This window comes from Trachypithecus francoisi, unplaced genomic scaffold (assembly GCF_009764315.1).
Source record: "Trachypithecus francoisi isolate TF-2019V2 unplaced genomic scaffold, Tfra_2.0 Lachesis_group12, whole genome shotgun sequence".
Lineage (NCBI taxonomy): Eukaryota > Metazoa > Chordata > Mammalia > Primates > Cercopithecidae > Trachypithecus > Trachypithecus francoisi.
In genome coordinates this window covers 108,068,293-108,089,089 of record NW_022681457.1, presented here as the reverse complement: position 1 = coordinate 108,089,089, position 20,797 = coordinate 108,068,293, and the positions used below count along the sequence as shown (strand labels likewise).

The following is a 20,797-nucleotide window of genomic DNA, read 5'->3' as shown; positions in this document are numbered from 1 at the left end:
ACCCTGTGTCGCTCAAGCCCTAGTCTCCTGCTTGGCTGAGCCACAGTTCAAACAGCTGGGTCCCCAAGTGTAGCTCCCTGAGGAGTCCACAGAGACTTGGGCATCCTCCAAGGGCCCTCTCTGGCTAGGTGGGAGCAGGTTGACCAGCTATGTGAGCGTTGGCAGTAGGGACCTTCCCTGACTCCCTCCAGACTTTGTCCAGGGGCCCAAGGTCACATCTTCCCAGCAGAGACCAGGCCAAGATCACCAGGGTGAACCCACCACTTTAATGTCCTCAGAGAACCTTGAGTGAGATGGGAGGGAGCTGCAAGGAGCGAGAATGGGCTCCCGGGGGCGAGGAGCAGGGGACACCGAGGAAGCAGGTTCAGAGAGGGAGGAACAGACAGACAGACACTCTAGAGAGACAGACGTCCTGGTGAGGACAGCCGGGGAGCAGGGGCTTAGCTACCAGAAGTGGCCACCCCACCTTTGCTGGGGTCAGACACGCAGAGAGAGTGGGGAGGGACTGAGCCCCAGGTACAGACGGGGTTCCCAGACCCCACTCTAAGTGGGTCTCAGTTCTCTCCATGGCTGTCCTGGGGGCCTGGCTGTGGCTCCTCTGGGCCAGGCTGCCCTGGTGTCTCTGAGAGTCCTTGAGTTCCCTGAGGGCAGACACCCTGCAGGGGAAGGTGCCCACCTGAGTGAAGTCATGAAGGGGGAGGGGTTATGGCTGCCACTGCTGGGGTAGGTCGGCTGAGGCACAGAGAGGCCATGATGAGCGCTGGCCCCATCCCTGCCACACCTACCCTGTGCCTACCTGAGGGGTCAAGAGATGCCCTGCCCTGGACCCCGGGATCCAGATATACCTGGACTGCCCACCAGGCGAGGTCATGGTGTGAGCAGGTGCTGGACCAGCACAGCCCCCGCCTCAGTTATAGAACACCTCGTCCTCCTCCCAGACGGAGCCGCTGTCCACGGAGGGGAGGGAGCCCAGTAGGTGCGTCCCACCCTCGGGTCCTTGGTGCCTGGGCCGCCGCCGCCGATGCTGCAGCTCTGAGCTGGGGGGCTGCGGGATGCCAGCGGTGCTGGGGGTCTCCTCAGGTGAGGGACAGCTCTCAGGGGAGAGGCTGGGTGAGGAGAAGGCCTGAAGGCTGTCGTCCTGTGACGGGCCACTGGGAAGGCTGTCCTGAAGGTAGATGCTCTCCAGATCTGGAAAAGCAATGGGATGACGGGGGAATGGCGTCCCGAATCCAGCTCTTCGCCCTCTCTGGGGGTGTGAGAAAGGGCAAGGGGCAGAAGACCTGCCTCCAAATCCAGCTGTGTGACTGGCGAGCGTTGTGACCTTGGTCAAGTCACCAAAACCCTCTGAGCCCCAGGTTCCTCCTCGAGGCAGTAAACGGAGGAGTCAAGAGTGGGCTTGGAGCCAGCCTGTGCTCTCTGAGAACTGGGACAACCAGTGCTCCCCTGGGCCTCTGTCCCCTCCCCGTCCCTCTCCATCTGTCAGGGAGGATTAAGTGCAGGCTTCCCCCAGGGCCAAGGCTCCTTGAAGCCCTCAATAGTAACCTGGGCTTCTAGAAAGGCGGTTGCTTGCGTCTGGTGCTAAGTTTCAGATCCGGCTCTGAGGCTTCTAACTGTGTCATTTGGAGTAAGTGTCTGAACCTCTGAGTGCCTCTGTTTCCTTATTTGTAAAATGGGGACAACAGGACCCCCTCCCTAGGGCTGCTGTGAGGGTTCCGTGAGATGCCTGGTGCACAGCCCTCAGTGTGGTAAGCACTCGCTCCCCGCCCCCACTGTGCTCATTCTCTCCTTCCTGCTCCTGGCACTGCCGGGCAATGGGCAGGGCAAGGATCACTGCCGCATTTTGCAGATGAAGAAACTTAGGCTGAGAAAAGGAAGGGGCTTGGCCGAGGTCACACTGCATTTGGTGGTGGGCAGGCATCCAGCCTCAGCTCCGCTCTGCTCCCCCCTCCGCCCCCAGACCTCCTGGGCTGTACCTTGGAGCTGGACGATGCCCTGGGGGCTGTTCTCGGGGTGCAGTTCCTCGTCGTCCAGCGAGGACCAAGCGCTCAGTGTGGCCTCTGTGATGGCAAACTGCTCAGCGACCCCTGGGGGGACAGCGAGATCTGGGTCAGTGGGGGATGGGTGGGGACAGCCTCAGTGCCTGATGAAGCTGCTCCAGGACAGGCTGGAGGGTGGCTGCCTCTCAGCGCTGCCCATCCACGCCCCAGTGGTCAAGAATGCTCACTTAACAGCCCCCCACCCTTTGCTATTATTTTTTCCTGCCCAGACAATGCCCATGCAGTGATCTGGGACCCCAAGGTCCCAGCTTCACCCCCACAGAGCCCTGGCCAGTCCCCCTCCTCACTGACCTGCAGCAAAGCGGGCCTCACACAGCTCATCCGGGAGGCAGCAGTAATGCTCGTCCTCAGCTGGGGACAGCTCCCAGCCTGCCCGCTGGGCACTCCAGCCCTTCCACTTGATGAGGTGGGCCACGCGGCCTCGGGCCATGGCCGTGGGCTTTGTGATGTGGTCCTTGATGCTCTGCACCACCCCTGGGGCATGGAGGGCATCTGGGTGACTGTCCTGACACAAGACCCAGCCCAGGGCGTGGCCTCCATGCCTCAGGCCCACCCGGTGGCCCGTACCCCACATTCCCTCAGTGTGCCACAGTCTCCATCAGTGCCCCACACCTCCCCAAGGGCCTATACCCATCTAACTCTTCCCGCCCTCCAAAGCCTCCTTCTCACTCCTGCCCTGAACCCTCTGAGCTCTGCGGCCCCCTCCCCTCAATGCCCCCACCCACTGGCATCCACATTTCCTCCCAGCATCCTACTCCTAGTCCATGTTCCCGCCCACTGGCATCCACATTTCCTCCCAGCATCCTACTCCTAGTCCATGTTCCCGCCCACTGAGTGCTTCTTCCCCAGATCGCCCACACCCCTCACTCCCTTTCTGACTAAATTCAGACCCTTCCGCCCAAGGAGATCCACCCGAGGACCACTCATGAGTCCCCAGCTTTCTCCATGATCCATTAAATACATTCTGAGAGAGCATCTCTGTAGCCTGCCCGCTGTGATGGAGGTGAGACTGGGGTAGATGGAGCAGGCAGGGAAGGCTTCTGGAAGAGGGGACCTTGGATTGGAATTTGAAGGGGTGTTGGGTTTGGACAGATAGAGGCAAGACTGGAAGTTTCATTTCAGAGATGAGAAGAGGATGAAGGCATGGAAGAGTCTGGCATGAGTCCAGGACTAGCTGGGGTGAGACATGGGGTCCACATTAGGACTGGGCGGCAGGAGAAGTGGGGAGCTGATCAGGGCAAGAACAGGGTTGGGGAGAACGAGGTGGAGGGCTCAGATATTCTCCTTGTGCAATGGGGAGCCCCAGCAGGGTAATGAGCAAGAGAGAGACCAGTTAGCACAGCTGTTTAGAAAGACACCCCAGTTGGACGATTAGGGGTTACTGCAGGGACCCAGCAACAGACATGGCAAGGGCTGGGCAGACAGAGAGGAGGGGTTGGGGGCTTTGGGAGGAGAGGAGTTGTGTGTGGAAGATGGAGAGGGGCTGTCAGCAATGGTTCAGGATTGTCATTAACCAAGTCTGACAACACAGATCTTTGAGTCACCAGGGTCTCCGAAGCCATGATGTGAGGAATGATGATATTTAAGAAAGACAAGGCTTGGTGCGGTGGCTCACGCCTGTAATCCCAGTGCTTTGGGAGGCCAAGGCAGGAAGATCACTTGAAGTCAGGAGTTTGAGATCAGCCTGGCCAACATGATAAAATCCTGTCATCCTGTCTCTATTAAAAATACACACACACACACACACACACACAGTAGCTGGGCATGGTGGCATGTGCCTGTAATCTCAGCTGCTTGGGAGGATGAAGCAGGAGAATCTCTTGAACCCGGGAGGTGAAGGTTGCAGTGAGCCGAGATCACACCACGGCTCTGCAGAACCGCCCTGAGCCAATGGGAGCTGCCTCACCCGGATATGCCCAGGAGGCTGCAAATTCCTCCCCGGGGGCAGCCAGTGAGGCAGCAGTGGGGGAGTATAAAGTCCAGCCCCTGGCCGGGCACAGTGGCTCGGGCCTATAATCCCAGCCCTTTGGGAGCCTGAGGCGGGCAGATCACCTGAGGTCAGGAGTTCAATACCAGTCTGGTCCACATGGTGAAACCCTGTCTCTACTAAGAATACAAAAATTAGCTGGATGTAGTGGCGCACACCTGTAATCCCAGCTACTCGGGCAGCTGAGGCAGGAGAATTGCTTGATCCCGGGAGATGGAGGTTGCAGTGAGCCAAGATCACACCACTGCACTCCAGCCTGGGTGACAGAGTGACACTCTGTCTCTCTAAAATAAAATAAAATAAAATAAAAAAATATAAAATAAATAAAATATAAAATAAAATAAAATAGTGCAGCCTCTTGCCATAGTGTGCCATCAATTCTGGGGTACTATTCATGCTCCCAAGCTGTGGTGGGACCAGGTGGGCAGGGCTAGACTCCTGCTGAGCCCCTTCCCAGCCCGCTCTGCCTCCCCCGCTGACTGCTGGCTTCTCTTGAGGGCCAGTCTCCAGGGAATCACCTGCACAGTCATGCCAATGTCAGGGAACCTGAATTAAGGTGATGTCACTGGCAGAGAGGCAGGGAGACCATGCCAGACAGACATCTGAAAAACTCTGCCCCACCCCCTCAGAACTTATTAAGAACCCAGCAGTTTAACCCGTGGAAGCAGAACCCTGAGACACTGGTCCCCCGGTGACCTGTGGTATTTAGAAATGGAGAATCCAGCAGGGCTGGCATTTAGAAAATGGAGAATCCAACAGGGCTGCCATCTTCCCACCTGCAACTCAGCTGTGCCCTTCCCACAGCCAGGGTCTAGGGTGGGACTGTGCATTCTCCATGGGCAGGAAAGTTGCAGCCAGAACCTACCCACAAGGGACAAGGTGGCCAGGGCTGCCACATTGTAGTTGCTGGGGCAGGACCTGGAGTCGGACAGGTAGCTGTTGGTGGTCTGGCACCTCTGGAGGAAGGGGCAGGAGGGCTGAGCAGGGTGGGCCACACTGCTGGCCAACATCCCTCCAGTACCACCCATCCCGTCTCCCAGCCCACCAGGTCCTCTGGCCAGGGGGCAAGGACAGGGCAACTAAAGCCAGAAAGATTCTACCAACTCCCACAGGACCACCCCTACCCACTGTTGCATCAGATTCTTGTCTTAGGGCTGGTGGGACTGTGTGCCTGGGCGGGACACAGGGGATAGAGGGGCGATGGTGTCAGCTGGGGCTGGCTAGACTGGGGGACACACAGTGCACTGACCTGCCAAGGATCCCAACAGAAATCCATCTATTTGTCCTAAAACAAGAGGAGAGAGAGGATCAGGCAGGCCCTGGCACGCTGTGCCAGCAGATGGCCCGAGTCCTGCGGCTCTGGGTGGGGATGGGGGTCAGCCTTCTGGTGCTCCGTGAGGTCGGGGTCTGCCCTCTCATGGGTCATGCTCTGGTGTCCCCTGGCATGCAGAGTAAGAAGGAGGGGGTGACAGTGGTGCTGGGAGGAGAGGTAGCCAGTGCAGCTTATAGAGCAGGCTTGGGTGTGGGCTCTGACTTTGCCATTTCCCAGCTGGTATCCCTAGCCTATTCCTAACAGCTCTGAACATGTCTCCTCCTCTGCAAAATGGTGACAATATCATTCACCTCACGAGTTGTGGTGAGGCCTAAATAACATAATGGAGGCTAAGAGCTGAGTGCGGTGCTTAGAAGGAGGTGAGGGCCGCTGGGGAGAAGGTAATTATATCACCCAGTGGGTTCATGCCACAGACCCTGGAGCAAGAGTGGAAATTATGCACCAGGATGTGGGGCCTCTAGGGACTCTGTGCGACATCTTCCAAATATATCTAGATGGAGAATTCTTTTTTTTTTCTTTTTTTAATTCTTTCTACCCCAAATCACCACCCTGCCTGCGCCTTTGCTCACATCACCTCCTTTTCCTTCTGCAACAAAGGAAGAGCTGTGCCTGCTGCACCCAAGACCTTCTTGCCCATCCATCCCGTACTGGCTCCCATCCCTGCCCTCCCCTCCGGGGCCTTGCTTTCTCTGCTGCGGCATCACCGTGCCCTCTCCGCTCCATCAGCCTGGAAGCATCTCGCAGCATCATACTTGCCGCCACATCTCCTGGGCTCAGGACTTTTTCCTGCAATCTCTCCCCTCTGTCGCCTGACCACCGAGTTGGGCTGTCAGCACCCCAGCAGCCCAAACATTTTCTGTCTTTTTTTTTTTTAATCTTTTTGTTTTGTTATTTTTTTTTTTTTTGAGACAGAATCACACCCAGGCTGGAATGCAGTGGCACGATCTCAGCTCACTGCAACCTCTGCCTCCCGGGTTCAAGCAATTCTCCTGCCTCAGTCTCCCAAGTAGCTGGGATTACAGGTGTGCACCACCCTGTCCAGCTAATTTTTGTATTTATGGTAGAGACGGGGCTTTGCCAAATTGGCCAGGCTGGTCTCAAGCTCCTGATCTCAGGTGATCTGCTGGCCTCGGCCTCCCAAAGTGCTGGGATTACAGGCATGAGCCACTGTGCCCGGCCCCGCATCTCCTGTCTTTTCAGAACCTTGTCATGACCACTGTTTCCCTCCAGCATCCCTTCTCATCGGATGTGCAGAGGGCTGTGTCGGCCCCAGCCTCTCAGGATGACCTTAGCAGGCATCTCTTCCTCTCCGTCCTCTGTCCCGTGCTTGGTGGGCCCTCAGCTCACAGGCCAGTCCACCTGGGCTGGGACCCCAAGGCGCCTGGCATGGGGTGGCCAAGCGAAGGGGAAGGGACGTGGTCACTGAGGAAACACTCAGATCCCCTCCACCTGGAGCTGGTCCCAGTCAGAGACTGCCTGGAACCTTTGGGGTTTCTGGAGCCACCCTCAGACTCCGGGAGCCTGGCATTCCTAAAGAACCCCCAGCACTCCTCACTCTTCAAACTCCCTTCCCCTCTCGCTGAAGACAGCGGGACCAGGTAAGGCATGGGAAGGGGCTGTGGGGGTGAGCTGGTAAGGCCTGTGTCTTGGGGAGTGGTGGGAGATGGGGGATCTGCTAGCTCCCCAGCTGTCCCCACAGATCCTCTGGGAAGTCAGGAATAACCAGAGCCTCCCTCCCCTCCTAGGCACCTGACAGTGGGGGTGTAACTGTTGGAATAAAAGCAGGACAGGGGACCCTGCTTCATGTCACCTGCCAGGCTGCAAAGTAGTGTGGGGACTCAGTGACCTCTGCATGTGGGTTCTCTGCACCGCCCCGCTCCCACCAATACCCGCCCTGTCTCTTTCAGGGTGCCCTGTCCCCCATCCCCTGTCCTCAGCTGCTCTGAGGCGAGGGGGCTGTGCGGGTCCTGGGCGCCCGACTCCCGCCCTTATCCTGTCATGAGATAGAGACCCAGGTCTCAGGCTCAGCTCATTTGACAGAGGAGGAAACAGAGGTGCTGGCATTAGGGTCCCAGAGCCACACTGGGTTCTCCCCTGCTGTCGCTCTACTGAGCCCCCGCTACTGCTGCCAGGTGACTGATGTGTAAGGGGAGAAATTAGGGCTGATGTGGAGGCAGTGGGTTTGGGAGGGACCTGCACTGGGCCCTGCGGCCCCTGGCTGCGCTCTTCTCGGCCTCCTGGTGTTCACAGGGCTGGGGGGTGGGGGTGGATATGAAAGTGCGGTGCCAGCTGTGGGACCGTAGCCAGCAGCTGCCCCAGACCAGACACTGCGGGTTAGGATGTCAACAGGGCAGCCAGTTCTGGTGCTGTGCAGAGTCAACAGGTCGGGGTGGCCAAGGTGAAGGGGGGCTCGGGTCCCACCTCCTACAACACACACCTTCGATTTTGATTTGACTTGCCTGGCATCTAGAGGCAGAGGGCAGCCCAGGGTCCCAGATTTTAACAATCATTCAAGGGCCATGATGTTATTCAGAGGGTGGCTTTGTCTGGGTAGGAGTGGAGGCAATTGCCCCCAACCTCTTGCCCAAAAGTGGCATCAGACACAACTCTTCTGTTCTGTGCCCAAACCATTGCCCTGGTTCAGCCTCAGGAGCTGGAGGAGATTCAGGCAGGGAAAGAGTTGCACAGTGGAGGGCTGGGTTCAGCCTCTGCTGTGTGACCTTGGATGAGTGACCCACCTCTCTGATCATCTACAAAATGGCGATGCTCTCCCCATTCACAGGGTGTGGGAGGAGGACTTGAGTTGCAGATTGGAAGCAGGCACAGGGCACATGCTTGTTTCTCGCCATGTCCCTTCACACCTGTGCTCCCATCCTCTGTTAGGGTAGGACAAAGTCTGTGGAATTACCCAGAAGTCCCCAGACAGAGCCGCTGGCTCTTGGACGTGTGCTTTGAGAGGCATTTCCTGAGCCTGGAGGGTCTGGACACAAGGCTCGAGTCCAAGTTCCTGACCCCAATTCACTGCCTTGCCCCAGGTGTCGGCCTCCTCGCCAGCCCTGGACAAGATGGGTCATCAGGACAGGACCGTGCGGCACAGCCTGCAGGCTTTGGAGCCAGGCAAACCTCCAAATCCCGGTTCTGCCTCGGCCTCTGTGATCTTGCACAGGCAGCCTCGCCTCCCTGAGACGCCATTTCTCTACAACAGGATCACACTGCCTGCCTCGTGGGATTTCCGTGAGCACTCAGGGTAATTAATCTGGGGAAGGCTGACTCTCTACCTGGCACACAGGGGGCTGTGGTCATGCTGACCCCACTCACCTTTGCCGGCCTGCCTTCTCCTTCCCTGCCCAGCCTCCTCGCCTCTCCCTCTGTGCTTTTCCAAACCTTCCATGTCCAGTTCTGAGACTCCTGAGCCCTGAGCCTCAGCCCTGGCAGATGGTCCCTCGCTGTCCTGCTGTGTGTGTGAGCTCCCTCTCCCCAGCCCCTGTCCAGCAGCACCCAGGAGCCTGAGGACAGCCGGGCACCACCTTCTGTGCCGCTGTGATGGGTGGGGAGGTTCCTGCTCCCCTCCCTCTTGGCAGCTCTGCTCTGCTCCGGCCTGGGCAGTTCTGGTCGGTTTTCAAGGACATTCTAAGTGTTCGCCATAAACCCTGGGCCCGGCAGCAAAGGGGGGAGGATGTTGATTGTTGGAACACACACCTGTCCAGGTGCAGGGAAGCTGGAGGCTCTGTGAGAGGAGGGCCAGCTCAGTCACAGCAGGAGGACTGACAGGTGAGGGGTCGCTGCAAGGAGCTGGGGCCTGCCAGGGCCAGGCAGGCAGGGCGGAGTGTGAGGTGGTAGGGGCAGAAGCCAGCACCTCACTGTGGCCTTGGAGGGATCGCCTTCTGGGCCTGGGCTTTTCCTGCCTTTGTGGCCTGGGCTGGGGTGGGGGATGCTCAGCAGTGGACAGGGAGAGTCAGAGCCATCCATGGGACTCTGCAGTGAGAGAGTCACAGCCCTGGGCAGAGACTGCTTCCAGCAGCGGAAGTGCCAAGCGACCCAGAAGGGTGGGAGCAGTGGCCACAGAAGGGGAAGGGGCTCTGAGCAGGGCTTACGCTCCAGCCTGTGCCCAGTCTGCTGCTAGACACAGGGGGACACCTAGGAATCCCACCCCCATCCCACAAAATGACACACACAGGTACACACCCTCAGTGATGGAACCTCAGGGATGAGGGCACACACAGACCTAGTGTGATAACTTCACACACACACACACACACACACACGAAAGCACAATCCTTCCTCTTGATTTGGTGGGGAGAGCACTGGAAGGGCCTAGAGGCAGCGTGAGAACTTGCAGCAGCTCACCCGGGTCCCTCCCTCTATCTGCTTCCCCAGGGGCCTGATGGAGGAGTTGGTGGGGTTGCGTGAGGGCTCCTCAGGGGACCCTGTGACTCTGCAGGAGCTGTGGGGCCCCTGTCCCCGCATCCGCCGAGGCGTCCGAGGTGAGAGCCAGGTCCTCTTCCCCGGGAGGACCACTCAGGACATCACTCCTGCCCGGCTCCCACCCCACCTCCCTGCCCAGGAGCCTCCCTCCTCCTGGCATTTGTCCAAGACCTCACTGCCCAAAGTCTCCTGGGTGGCAGGGAGAGAAGGGGTCTGTCTGTCCAACTGTCTGTGGGTCAGATGGGCCCGGCATCTACCCTCTGCCTTTCGGGAGATATAGCCCAAGGCCTGGTCACTGTGCCCATCCTCCACCCAGGCCTCTCCCTCACCTACCTGTGCCAGTGAGGGGACGTGGGGGTTAGCTGCTGGGACAGCTGGGGCCACAGGAAGGGGCTGGGACAATCTGCACTTGCTGCCTTTCCTTGGAGCCCCATGTGCCTTGTTCACTTTGAAACCTGACTGTCCCCTCAGCTACAGGGCAGAGCAAGTAGGGACCCCAGAAGGAGGCTAAGTGCAGCCCCAGGGGCTGGTGCCCACAGCCAGTGAGGGCTAGCTCCCAGGCTGGGCTGGTAGCCAGCTGGCCAGGGGCATTGCTGGGAACCCAGAGGATACCTGTGCCACAGGCCCTGGGACACGCAGGAGTCTGCTAGACCCTGGTGCTCTCTAAGCTACGGACCCTGCGGGGATACAGGTGAAAGCTGTAGCTGCCAGCCTCCTCCACACTCCCTGTCCCCCAGGAACCTCCCAATACAGGCAGGGATGCAGAAGGTGGGCAGGTCAAAGGCTTTCCGGCAGGGGCAGCAGTCCTGGCACCCACTGTGTCACCACTGTCACCCACCACAAATTCTGCCCAGCCCCCAGTGTGAGGCAGGGTCCTTCAGGACTACCCCAGATTCTACTATCAGGGTCCTCTTTGCCTGGAGCCAAGCAGACCTCCAGGAAAGGGACTGTCTGTGCCCCTGCCCCAACATAAGCTGGGACTCCGATGCCCTGCTCCAGGTGGCCTGGAGTGGCTGAAGCAGAAGCTGTTCCGCCTGGGCGAGGATTGGTACTTCCTGATGGTCCTCGGGGTGCTCATGGCCCTGGTCAGCTATGCCATGAACTTTGCCATCGGGCGTGTGGTCCGAGGTAACTCTTCCCTGGCAGGTGCTGCTCTGGGCCAAGGGATTCTAAGCACGTTCTGCGGATGCCAGATGGGCCGCCAGGTGCAGTGGTGCAGGGAGAGATCTGGGTGCGGGGAGGGCTCTGGCTCCACTCCTGACTTGCTGTGTGATCCTGGGGAGGCTCCTGCCCCTCTCTGGGCCTCAGTCATCTCATTTGCACAAGGGAGAGAGGCCTGAATGTTCCCAAGAGCCCTTCCTCCTCTGAGCTCTCTGCCTCGTCTTCCAGCCACCCTGTTCCTTCTCCTTCCCTCCTCCATGCCTGGGGCAGGAGTGGGGACACATGCCTAGATCACCAAACTTGGAGCTTCCTTCCCCCTGCTCCCTCAGCAGCCTGCCTCCACCTTGAGGCCTCCCTGGAAGAGGGAGTGTGGGCCAGGAAGGGTCTAAGACACTTTCTCTGGAGACCCTCAGCTGCCGGAAGCAGGACCTACTACACCTACAAGCAGGTGTTTGGTGCTTCACACCTGTGTCATTTAGTTCTCAGTGGCCCTCTTTAGTCTTCAGTGAGCCTGAGGGAGAGCCCATCACTAGCCCACTTGACAGATGGGGAAACTGAGGCTCAGAGAGGCTGAGTGGCTTGCCCACGGTCACTCAGCTAGGCAGTGGTAAACCTGGGATATGGACCCAGGGTCATACTCCTGCCTCTTCTTGGGGGTCTTCCCCTCACTGGGTGGCCTGGGTCTTCCCTCTTCATGACTCCATTGACTGGTCAGTAAGTGGGCACCACAGTGTCTGGCCCCGAGGGCTGCAGAGGCTGTGGGTGCCTCCCTGATACCTGACTGTCCCCAGCGCACCAGTGGCTGTACCGGGAGATTGGGGACAGCCACCTGCTCCGGTATCTCTCCTGGACTGTATACCCTGTGGCCCTCATCTCTTTCTCCTCGGGCTTCTCCCAAAGCATCACGCCCTCCTCTGGAGGTGAGTCCACGGTCGCCACACCAGTCCCCACTGGCCAAAACCTTCTCAGATCCCAGGGGGCTTCTGATGGGGAGAATCGGGAAGCAGCAGCCTCATGTCTCAGACGAAAGCCCAGAAGAGTTATGTGGCTTGCCTGAAGGCACACAGCAAGAAGGCCAGATCTTGACTCTTAGGTCACTGCTGGCTCCACTGGCTTTCCAAGGGCTTCTTGGAAGGAGATTCCACTGCGGGGCCTGTGCTGGTGCCAGGAAGGGGCCCGTGGAGGAGACACAGCTCCCCCAGGCGCTCAGCCCTGCCTCCAGCTCCAGGCCAGCAGAGGGAGCTCCAGACTCACTCAGTGGTGGCCTGAGAATCTGTTCAGGGCTCCCCCATCCTGACACAGCCATCTGCCAGGCCCGGTGGGAGGAACATGGATAACTCGCATTCTCTCTCTGACTCTGGCATCCAAATCTGCAAAATGAGTTTATGCATCCTAACCTCTGAGGGTCCTGTGTGATCATAATAGGGCCAGGTGCAGTAACAGTCTATAATCCCAGCACTTCGGGAGGTGGGTGGATCACTTGATCCCAGGTGTTTAAGACCAAGTTGGACAATATGGTGAAGCCCCGCCTCTAAAAAAAATGACAAAAAAAAAAAAAACCACCACAACAAAAAGTTAGCCAGGTATGGCGGTGCCTGCCTCTAGTCCCAGCTACTTGGGAGGCTAAGGTGGGAGGATCACTTTTGAGCCTGAGGAGTTCAGGGCTATAATGAGCCAAGGTCAAACCACTACATTTCAGCCTGGACAACAGAGTGATACCTTGTCTCAAAGGAAAAAAAAAAAACCTAATGTGAAAACTCCGTGCGGGTAGAGTGTTGAGAGTTTGTTTGTTTTTGAGATGGAGTTTCGCTCTTGTTGCCCAGGCTGGAGTGCAATGGCACGATCTCCGCCTCCCAAGTTCAAGTGATTGTCCTGCCTCAGCCTCCCGAGTAGCTGGGATTACAGGCACCTGCCACCATGCCCAGCTAATCTTTTGTGTCTTTAGTAGAGATGGGGTTTCACCACGTTGGCAAGGCTGGTCTCAAACTCCTGACCTCATGATCGGCCGCCTTGGCCTCCCAAAGTGCTGGGATTACAGGCGTGAGCCACTGCTCCCAGCCGAGAGTTTTAATCTAGAGATTGTCCCCTTCTTGTTCCTGTCCTCTCTGGCTAAGGTTCTGGAATCCCGGAGCTGAAGACCATGTTGGCGGGTGTGATCTTGGAGGACTACCTGGATATCAAGAACTTTGGGGCCAAGGTGGTGGGCCTCTCCTGCACGCTGGCCACTGGCAGCACCCTCTTCCTGGGCAAAGTGGTATGGGCAGGGGTGAGGGCACCCCAGGCACCCCACCCACCCAACCCTGCCCCAGCCTGTCCCCCATCACCCCACCAAAGCTGGATCAGAGCAGACTCAGGCCAGTGGTTGCCTTCAGGGAGCTCAGTCTTGGGGGAAGAGCCAGGCCAGGTCCCCAGAGTGTGACAAAAGCCATCTGAGGACAGACCTGGGGGTTGGAGAGAGGGAGGACGGGGTGTGGTGGGGAAGCCAAGCTGCCTCTGGATGAGGCTGTCTGTGCTGCCCTCACCTGGGCCCTGGGCCCACCCTTCCCTCTGCAGGGCCCTTTTGTTCACCTGTCTGTGATGATGGCTGCCTACCTGGGCCGTGTGCGCACCACGACCATCGGGGAGCCTGAGGTTAGGGACTCGGGGGCTTCCTTGGAGGACTGGGAGTGGGGAGGGAGGGGGCTGACGCTGAGCCCCGGATTCGGATCCCCCAGAACAAAAGCAAGCAAAACGAAATGCTGGTGGCAGCAGCGGCAGTGGGCGTGGCCACAGTCTTTGCAGCTCCCTTCAGTGGTGAGACCTCCTCATGCCCCGCCCCCAGGTCCCTCAAGCTCCTCCCCTCACACCCTGGGTTCTCTCGGCCCAGCTGAGAGCCTGGAGGAGGGGGTGGGTCTCATTCTAGTTCTTACTTCAGCCCCGCCTTGGGTATAGCCACCCCCGGAGGCGGCGGGGGCGGGTAGTGGGGGGCATGGTTGGGTAGAGCTGAGAGGCTTCAGGGTAACATTACATAGACTTGGGTTTGAAATCCACTGGCCCCTTGGCCTCTCTGAGTCCAGCTTCTTCCTCTGTAAAATGGGAATCAAACAGTTCCCACCCGATAGTGAGAGGACGCACACCTGCATTCCAGGTTGGACGGGTCACTGGGCAGCGGGCTCCTCCCAGCCCAGGGCCCATGCCCTGCCCTCCCCTCCTGTCTGTCCCTGTCCAGGCTGTAGGAGAGCAGGACAGATGGGTCAGGGAGGAGGTGACATGGGGAGGGGGCCCTACAGCCACAGGTGGGTGGGGGTGGGGGGCCCACCTGAGATCAGCGTCGCCCCCAGGCGTCCTGTTCAGCATTGAGGTCATGTCTTCCCACTTCTCTGTCTGGGATTACTGGAGGGGCTTCTTTGCGGCCACCTGCGGGGCTTTCATGTTCCGGCTCCTGGCGGTCTTCAACAGCGAGCAGGGTGAGCCCCCTGGGCTGCCTGACCCTGGCCCTACCTGGGTGCTGGGGTGAGGGGCCCTCCCTTCCCCGCTGTGTACACCCCTTGCTCTCCTCTTCCCTCTCTCTCCCTCTTTTTCCTCCTCCCTGTTCCCACCTCTCTGGGAGGATAGAAGGGGCTGACCTGTGCTGAACATGAAGGACAGGAGCCCTGAGGGTAGAAGGGATGAGGCTGGGTAGGGAGGCAGGAGCCTGGTTGTGGGGGCCTGGAATGCCAGGACACACATTCCGGGTCAGGACCTGGCACCCGCTCCACCCTGGACTGTTAGTCTGGGACTTGTGTTTGGGTGGGGTGGGAGCGCCATCTCGGCTCCCCACCGCTCTCCTTCCCCAGAGACCATCACCTCCCTCTACAAGACCAGTTTCCGGGTGGACGTTCCCTTCGACCTGCCAGAGATCTTCTTTTTTGTGGCACTGGGGTGAGTGGGTGCCTTGGGCTCCTGAGAGTCCAGTATAGCATTCACCCCAGGCCTGGACTGCGACCCCTGGCACTGGGGTCAGGCTCTGGTCTTACCTCCCTCCACCCCCCCAGTGGCATCTGTGGCGTCCTGAGCTGTGCTTACCTCTTCTGTCAGCGAACCTTCCTCAGCTTCATCAAGAACAATCGGTTCAGCTCCAAACTGCTGGCTACCAGGTAGGCTCCGGGCCTAGGGGCTGGGGACCTCTCAGCGAGCCCCTTGTGGACTCCAAACCTTATGTAGAAAGCCCCACCCCCATCCTCCAACTGAGCCCCTAAATCCTTCCCTAGCCCATGGAGCACCTATCACCCCTCTCCAAGTCCCCATGGTCACTGTCCCCCCTTCCTTACTGGGCTACGAACCCCCCATTGAACTCCCATCCCTCCTTCAGTCTACACTCTCTCAGCAAACCCCTACCCCCTCACTGAGCCTTAAACCCTTGCCCCTTCAAATCTTGTGTGGCCCCTGGTGTTGGCCTTAGCATTGGCCAGCCCTCCTGCCCCGAGATGCACATGGCCTGCCCCGGCACAGCCCACTCTGTCCTCCCTCCCAGCGTGCCTGTGCCCCAGTTCTCCTCTTAATCTCCTGTGTGATTCCTCTGACCTCAGTCATACCCAGTAGTGAGGGGCTCACCTCATGGGCTCCACCCCCTGGAGGGGGCCATGTTCCCTGCTCCCGCCCTTCCTCCTCCCCAGTCCTTGCTCTGCTGCTGCCTGGGCCAGGCCCTGCGTCCCTCTCCTGGGGATGTGGGAAAGGCAGGGCCAGCCCTAGAGCTCACCTACCCCCTGCAGCAAGCCTGTGTACTCCGCCCTGGCCACCCTGGCTCTCGCCTCCATCACCTACCCGCCAAGCGCAGGCCGCTTCCTAGCTTCTCGGGTAAGGGGCCCTAAGTGGGGTGGCAAGAGTGGGAACCCCCATTTGTTTTCCCCTTTACATGTGTCTCACGTAATCCCCTCAGCACCCCACAGGGGCAACACCTGGGCATCATTCTACAGATAAGGAGACCATAGCTCCGGGAGGTCAGAGCCTTGCCCAAGGCCCCCTAGTGGGAAGTGGCAGAGGAGGATTCCAGGCAGGGTTAGGCAGTGCGGGGGCGGCTGGGGTCTGCCACTCGGGGCCCCTCATGTCCAGTTCCCACCTGCCCTGCCACAGCTGTCCATGAAGCAGCATCTGGACTCGCTGTTCGACAGCCACGCCTGGGGGCTGATGACCCGGAACTCCAGCCCACCCTGGCCTGAAGAGCTTGACCCCCAGCACCTGTGGTGGGAATGGTACCACCCGCAGTTCACCATCTTTGGGACCCTTGCTTTCTTCCTGGTTATGAAGGTGGGCCTCCGGTCCCAGGTGTGCACAGAGCCAGGACCAGCTCTGGTGGGGAGGGGGTGCCTCCTCGCAGCTGGCGGCATGGAGCCCAGGCCTTCCACCCACACTTCCTGATGTGCTCCCTGCCCACTGCATGGTCCTGGACAAGTGACTTCAGCTCTCTGGGCCTCACTCTTCCCATCTTTAAAGTGGGGTGGTTCCTGGGAAGGCTGAGGAGGAAGAAAGGAATGTACCTGGCACAGTGCCAGGCATAGAGTGGGCATTTCTCAGGGTGAGGACCCTCCCCTAATGCCAGACTCTGACAATGGGTGCATGGCCGGCACCCTCTTTCTCTCTTGGACACTCCCTGTCCCCTGTCCTGTCCTCCCTGGTCAATGCCTTGCCCAGCAGCCTCTAACCTCTGCCCTGGGCTCCCCACTTCCACAGTTCTGGATGCTGATTCTGGCCACCACCATCCCCATCCCTGCCGGGTATTTCATGCCCATCTTCATCTATGGTGAGTCTGGAGTCCTGAGGTTCTGAGAGTTTCGGGACAGGGCCATGCATCCTGGTTCACCTTTTTCCGGGTGGTACTGAGGATGGTCCTCAGGGATGGAGGGTTGTGGAGGCCGGGTCAGCCTGGCTTCCCCTCACCCTAAGTCTGTGGCCAGGAGCTGCCATCGGGCGCCTCTTTGGGGAGACTCTCTCTTTCATCTTCCCTGAGGGCATCGTGGCTGGAGGGATTACCAATCCCATCACACCCGGGGGATATGCCCTGGCAGGTGAGTGGGTCAGCGCCCTGCTGGGTGGGCAGCATCGTGGGGCTGGGCTGGACCTGGAGAACTGGCTGATGGTTCCCCAGGGCACTGAGTTCTCCAGTGAACCCCCCATCCATTATGGGGGTCTGTCCCTCCTAAGTCCCACCATTCCCCGGGGCCCATCACCCCCTCATGGTTCCTGTCCTGTCCCCAGCCCTGTGGCCTCCCTTATCCCTCTCCTCTCACAAGCCCAGGCCTTGTGGTGCTTCTCACAGTGCCCAGGCTATGGCCTCTTACAATTCCCGCCTTAGGCCCCGACCACAGCCAGGCTAGTTATGCCCTCACATGAGGCTGGCCCCTGGCCCCTGGCCCCTGGCTCCTGGCCTGAGCCAAACTGTGTGGCTCTGTCCCTGCAGGGGCTGCAGCCTTCTCAGGGGCTGTGACCCACACCATCTCCACGGCGCTGCTGGCCTTTGAACTGACCGGCCAGATAGTGCATGCACTGCCCGTGCTGATGGCGGTGCTGGCAGCCAACGCCATTGCACAGAGCTGCCAGCCCTCCTTCTACGATGGCACCATCATTGTCAAGAAGCTGCCATACCTGCCACGGATTCTGGGCCGCAACATCGGGTGAGCGGCGCGCACCTCAGGCTGGCTGAAGGGGGTCTCAGTGTTTGGGCTTGGCTGGGGGTGGAGAAATGCCACCACAGATGACCTTGGACATGGGGGCTGGGAGGGGCTGACACACAGCCGTGCTCTGGTCTCCATTCTCCCCAGTGCCCCGAGTGACCTTGGGCAAGTCGTTGGCCTTGTGGCCTCAGTGTCTGTCTAGGGGTCAGCAGGGCTCCACAGCAGGAGGATGAGTATTGCCCCCTGTACAGGTTGAGGAAACCGGGGCTCAGAGAGGTGCCATGTCTTGCTCCAGGTGACACGGAGAGTCGGCACCAGATTTGAGAGGTCTCCTCCCCTCTCCCCACTTCTACTGTCCTTGCTGGGACTTTGGGAGTAGGAGGTGGAACGAGAATGGAAATGGGCTTTGAGGTCCTCACTCAACCAGATAGGACCAGAGCAGCTTCTGGCCCCAGAGAAGCAGACCAAGGAGGCTCTGAGAGTCCCTGAGCTGGAGGCCCCACTCTAAACACAAGCAAGCTGCTGCCTTGCTCTGAACCTGTTTCCCCATCTGGAAAACGGGGCTATTTATACCAGTGGTTTCCAAACTTCCAAGTTTTTCCTTGGGGGTGACATACCCTTTTATAATCAAATGGAGCTATGCAGGGAAGGCTGCTGGGTCTGTACTCCAATCTTGTTATCCATTAATGTGATGGCCAGTCACTGAGCACCTGGCAGATACTGGTTTTCCGTCATCTCACAGCTCTGTGGGTGTGGGACAGACCCAAGCTGGGACAAGACCCAAGTGGAGCTGGTCTGGGGGACATGGGGGTCCAGGGGGCCGGGAATTAGGAACGGGGCCATCAGTAATGTGGTCCCCAGGTTTCCTCTCACCGTGGGTTCTAGGAATCCCTCATTCCACGAACCTCTCCGGCCCTGCCCACACTCCAGAGCCGTGGGTCCCCGGTTCTAGCAAAGCTCCCCCAAGATCCTCCTGCCGGCCTGGGTCTCACATCCCCAACTTCGGGACCTGATGGCAGCCCCTCTGCCTGCAGTTCCCACCGCATGAGGGTGGAGCACTTCATGAACCGCAGCATCACCACACTGGCCAAGGACACGCCGCTGGAGGAGGTGGTCAAGGTCGTGACCTCCACAGACGTGGCCGAGTATCCCCTGGTGGAGAGCACAGGTGCCCAGCCGGAAGGGAGGAGGAAGTCGGGGGTGGGGGATGCCCTCTGCCTCCTTCTTGGACCTGTCAGGCAGACAGGATCTGCATCCAGGCTCTGTGACTTAGCAACCAACCATGTGACCTTGGGCAATTCACTTCACGTGAGACTGAGTTTCCTCATCAGTAAAATGGAAATCATGGCCACACTCCCTTGGGGTGGTTGACATGTCTAAAGAGAGTCAGCCGGGTGCTTGTAAGGCACCTGGGTAGCTGCTGGGGTAGGAGCATGGGGACACCACCAGGGTCTTCCAGAAGCTTCCCTACAGGCCTGTTTCTTCGTAATGTGCCTTCCTACCTCTCCCTCTCCACTTGCCAGAGTCCCAGATCCTGGTGGGCATCGTGCAGAGGGCCCAGCTGGTGCAGGCCCTCCAGGCTGAGCCAACTTCCTGGGCTCCAGGACACCAGGTAGGTACTCCTGAGGGGCGTGGGGATCGGTCAGCAGGGATGGGAGGGGAGGGACCCGCTGATCTCCTGAGGGAGAGGTGGTCTGAGAGAGGCATCCTGGGGAGGCCGGCCCTGCACCCACAACCCTAGCCCAGAGTGAGTTTCCCATGGTCACGTGGACACTGCAGGCTCAGGCCCCTGGGCTCCTCCTCATGCTCCACTTCTTGGCAGGGAGATGATAGGGAGAGAGGGTCTCCCACCAGGTCTATGATGCTTGCCCTCATGAATAAGTGGGATGCTGTGTCACTCAAGCCCTAGTCTCCTGCTTGGCTGAGCCACAGCTTATAAAGCCAGGACCCAAGTGTGGCTTCTTGGGGAGTCCACCGAGCCTTGGGCATCCTCCATGAGTCTTCTACGCCTGGGTGGCCCAGGTTGCCTGATTGTGTATCTGTTGGGGTTAAGGGTCCTCCCTGACTCCCTCTGGACTCTGTCCTGGGGCCCAAGGTCACATCTTCCCCAGCAGAGACCAGGCCAAGAAAGCCAGCAGTGTCTCCAGGACATCTTGGCTGGGGGCTGCCCCACGGAACCAGTGACCCTGACGCTATTCTCAGAGACCACCATGCACCAGGTAACAAATATTGGGGAGTGTGACGCATGAGGCCCCTGGGGCAGGGCAAGAGCTCAGGCTCCAGCCTCCCCTCCCAACCTGCCCTGCCCACCTTATACTACTTCCTGCCCCTCCTGGGCCTGTGTCTTCATCAGCAGTCTGGGCAGGGCAGCTCCTGCCCTGTCGCCCCTCACTGCCAGGGTTGCAGGGATGATGCAGAGAGACAAGGAAGTAGGGGGCTTGGCAAATGGAAGTCTCTGGGTGGAGAAAGACAGTGGAGTTGCACCACGGCACACGTGCGTTTCAATTTCAGGTCCACCACATTCCCCCTGTATGATCTTGGACAAATTATATAGCCAGTTGAGACAGAGCCTGGCACATGGGCGGGGAAGGGGCAGAGGCCCACAGGGAACCTGGAGATGGCCCTGCTCACTCTGTGCTGCTGGAGGGTGCTGAATAGTGGGTCCTGTTCACCTGCGGCCTCGCCCAGACCCTTGCATGGACTCTGGCATCCCCCAGTGGCCACACTGGACATTGCAGGCCTGGCTCTCTTGCCTCCCACACACATCAGGCCCGGCCCCTCTTCCTGGCTCAGAGGCGTGGCAGGGTGGGCCAGAAGGTGGCCTGGGTGCCTTCTACCCTCCAGTGTTTCCTAACAATCCCCCATCCAGGCACACAACCTCTTAAGCTGTTGAACCTTCAGTCCCTCTTCGTGACATCGCGGGGCAGAGCTGTGGGCTGCGTGTCCTGGGTGGAGGTACTGGGGTCCCGGGGGCAGAACAAAGCAGGGGACCCATGCCTGAGAAGGCTGGAGAGGTGGGGGGGGGTGGGACACTAGCATGCTCCCATCCAAACCTGGGGGAATTCAGAGGATACTGATGAGTCCCCCTTCCTGGCCCAGATTGGCCACTGGTCCTGGCTCCCCTATCTTGTTTCCTGGCCAGTGGCCAGCCTGCCCCTCTCTGCCTCAGTGATCCCATCTGTGCAGTGGGGTGGCACAGGCTCTA

General features: G+C 59.2%; 2 protein-coding genes across 3 annotated transcripts; one reads left to right on the top strand and one right to left on the bottom strand.

Moving 5' to 3' along the window:
- Positions 1-245: 245 nt before the first annotated feature.
- LOC117093580 (protein FAM131C-like) lies at positions 246-5,470 on the bottom strand. Its single transcript, XM_033228887.1, has 5 exons — positions 5,378-5,470; positions 4,910-5,000; positions 2,349-2,531; positions 1,974-2,084; positions 246-1,188 (listed from the first exon to the last, which is right to left on the bottom strand). The coding sequence occupies exons 1-5, from the start codon at positions 5,468-5,470 to the stop codon at positions 908-910; spliced, it is 759 nt and encodes a 252-aa protein (XP_033084778.1). The 3' UTR covers positions 246-907.
- Positions 5,471-8,999: 3,529 nt separating this feature from the next.
- Positions 9,000-20,547, top strand: LOC117093239 (chloride channel protein ClC-Kb-like). Of its 2 annotated transcripts, XM_033228148.1 has the most exons (19): positions 9,003-9,148; positions 9,755-9,861; positions 10,802-10,930; positions 11,755-11,883; positions 13,078-13,217; positions 13,517-13,594; positions 13,678-13,756; positions 14,284-14,409; positions 14,779-14,863; positions 14,977-15,078; positions 15,694-15,778; positions 16,055-16,228; positions 16,652-16,721; positions 16,876-16,986; positions 17,379-17,592; positions 18,627-18,760; positions 19,116-19,204; positions 19,728-19,811; positions 20,462-20,547. In XM_033228148.1, exons 2-19 carry the CDS (start codon positions 9,762-9,764, stop codon positions 20,483-20,485), a joined length of 1,953 nt encoding a protein of 650 aa, XP_033084039.1. In that variant the 5' UTR covers positions 9,003-9,148; positions 9,755-9,761; the 3' UTR covers positions 20,486-20,547. The 2 variants fall into 2 exon arrangements, with proteins under 2 accessions (XP_033084040.1, XP_033084039.1); XM_033228149.1 differs by lacking the exons at positions 18,627-18,760; positions 19,116-19,204; positions 19,728-19,811; positions 20,462-20,547 and adding an exon at positions 17,949-18,209 and having other exon boundaries at positions 9,000-9,148.
- The last annotated feature ends 250 nt before the right edge of the window (positions 20,548-20,797 follow it).

Excerpts from the sequence above, each read along its gene's own strand:
- LOC117093239 (XM_033228148.1), top strand. The coding sequence starts at position 9,762 with ATGGAGGAGTTGGTGGGGTTGCGTGAGGGCTCCTCAGGGGACCCTGTG. Across the intron at positions 14,864-14,976 it reads TTCTTTTTTGTGGCACTGGG|TGGCATCTGTGGCGTCCTGA; the intron begins GTGAGTGGGTGC and ends CCACCCCCCCAG. Across the intron at positions 19,205-19,727 it reads CCTGGGCTCCAGGACACCAG|CAGTGTCTCCAGGACATCTT; the intron begins GTAGGTACTCCT and ends CAAGAAAGCCAG.
- LOC117093580 (XM_033228887.1), bottom strand. The coding sequence starts at position 5,470 with ATGACCCATGAGAGGGCAGACCCCGACCTCACGGAGCACCAGAAGGCT. Across the intron at positions 2,532-4,909 it reads GGCCACCTTGTCCCTTGTGG|GGGTGGTGCAGAGCATCAAG; the intron begins GTAGGTTCTGGC and ends TCCATGCCCCAG. Across the intron at positions 2,085-2,348 it reads TGAGGCCCGCTTTGCTGCAG|GGGTCGCTGAGCAGTTTGCC; the intron begins GTCAGTGAGGAG and ends CTGTCCCCCCAG.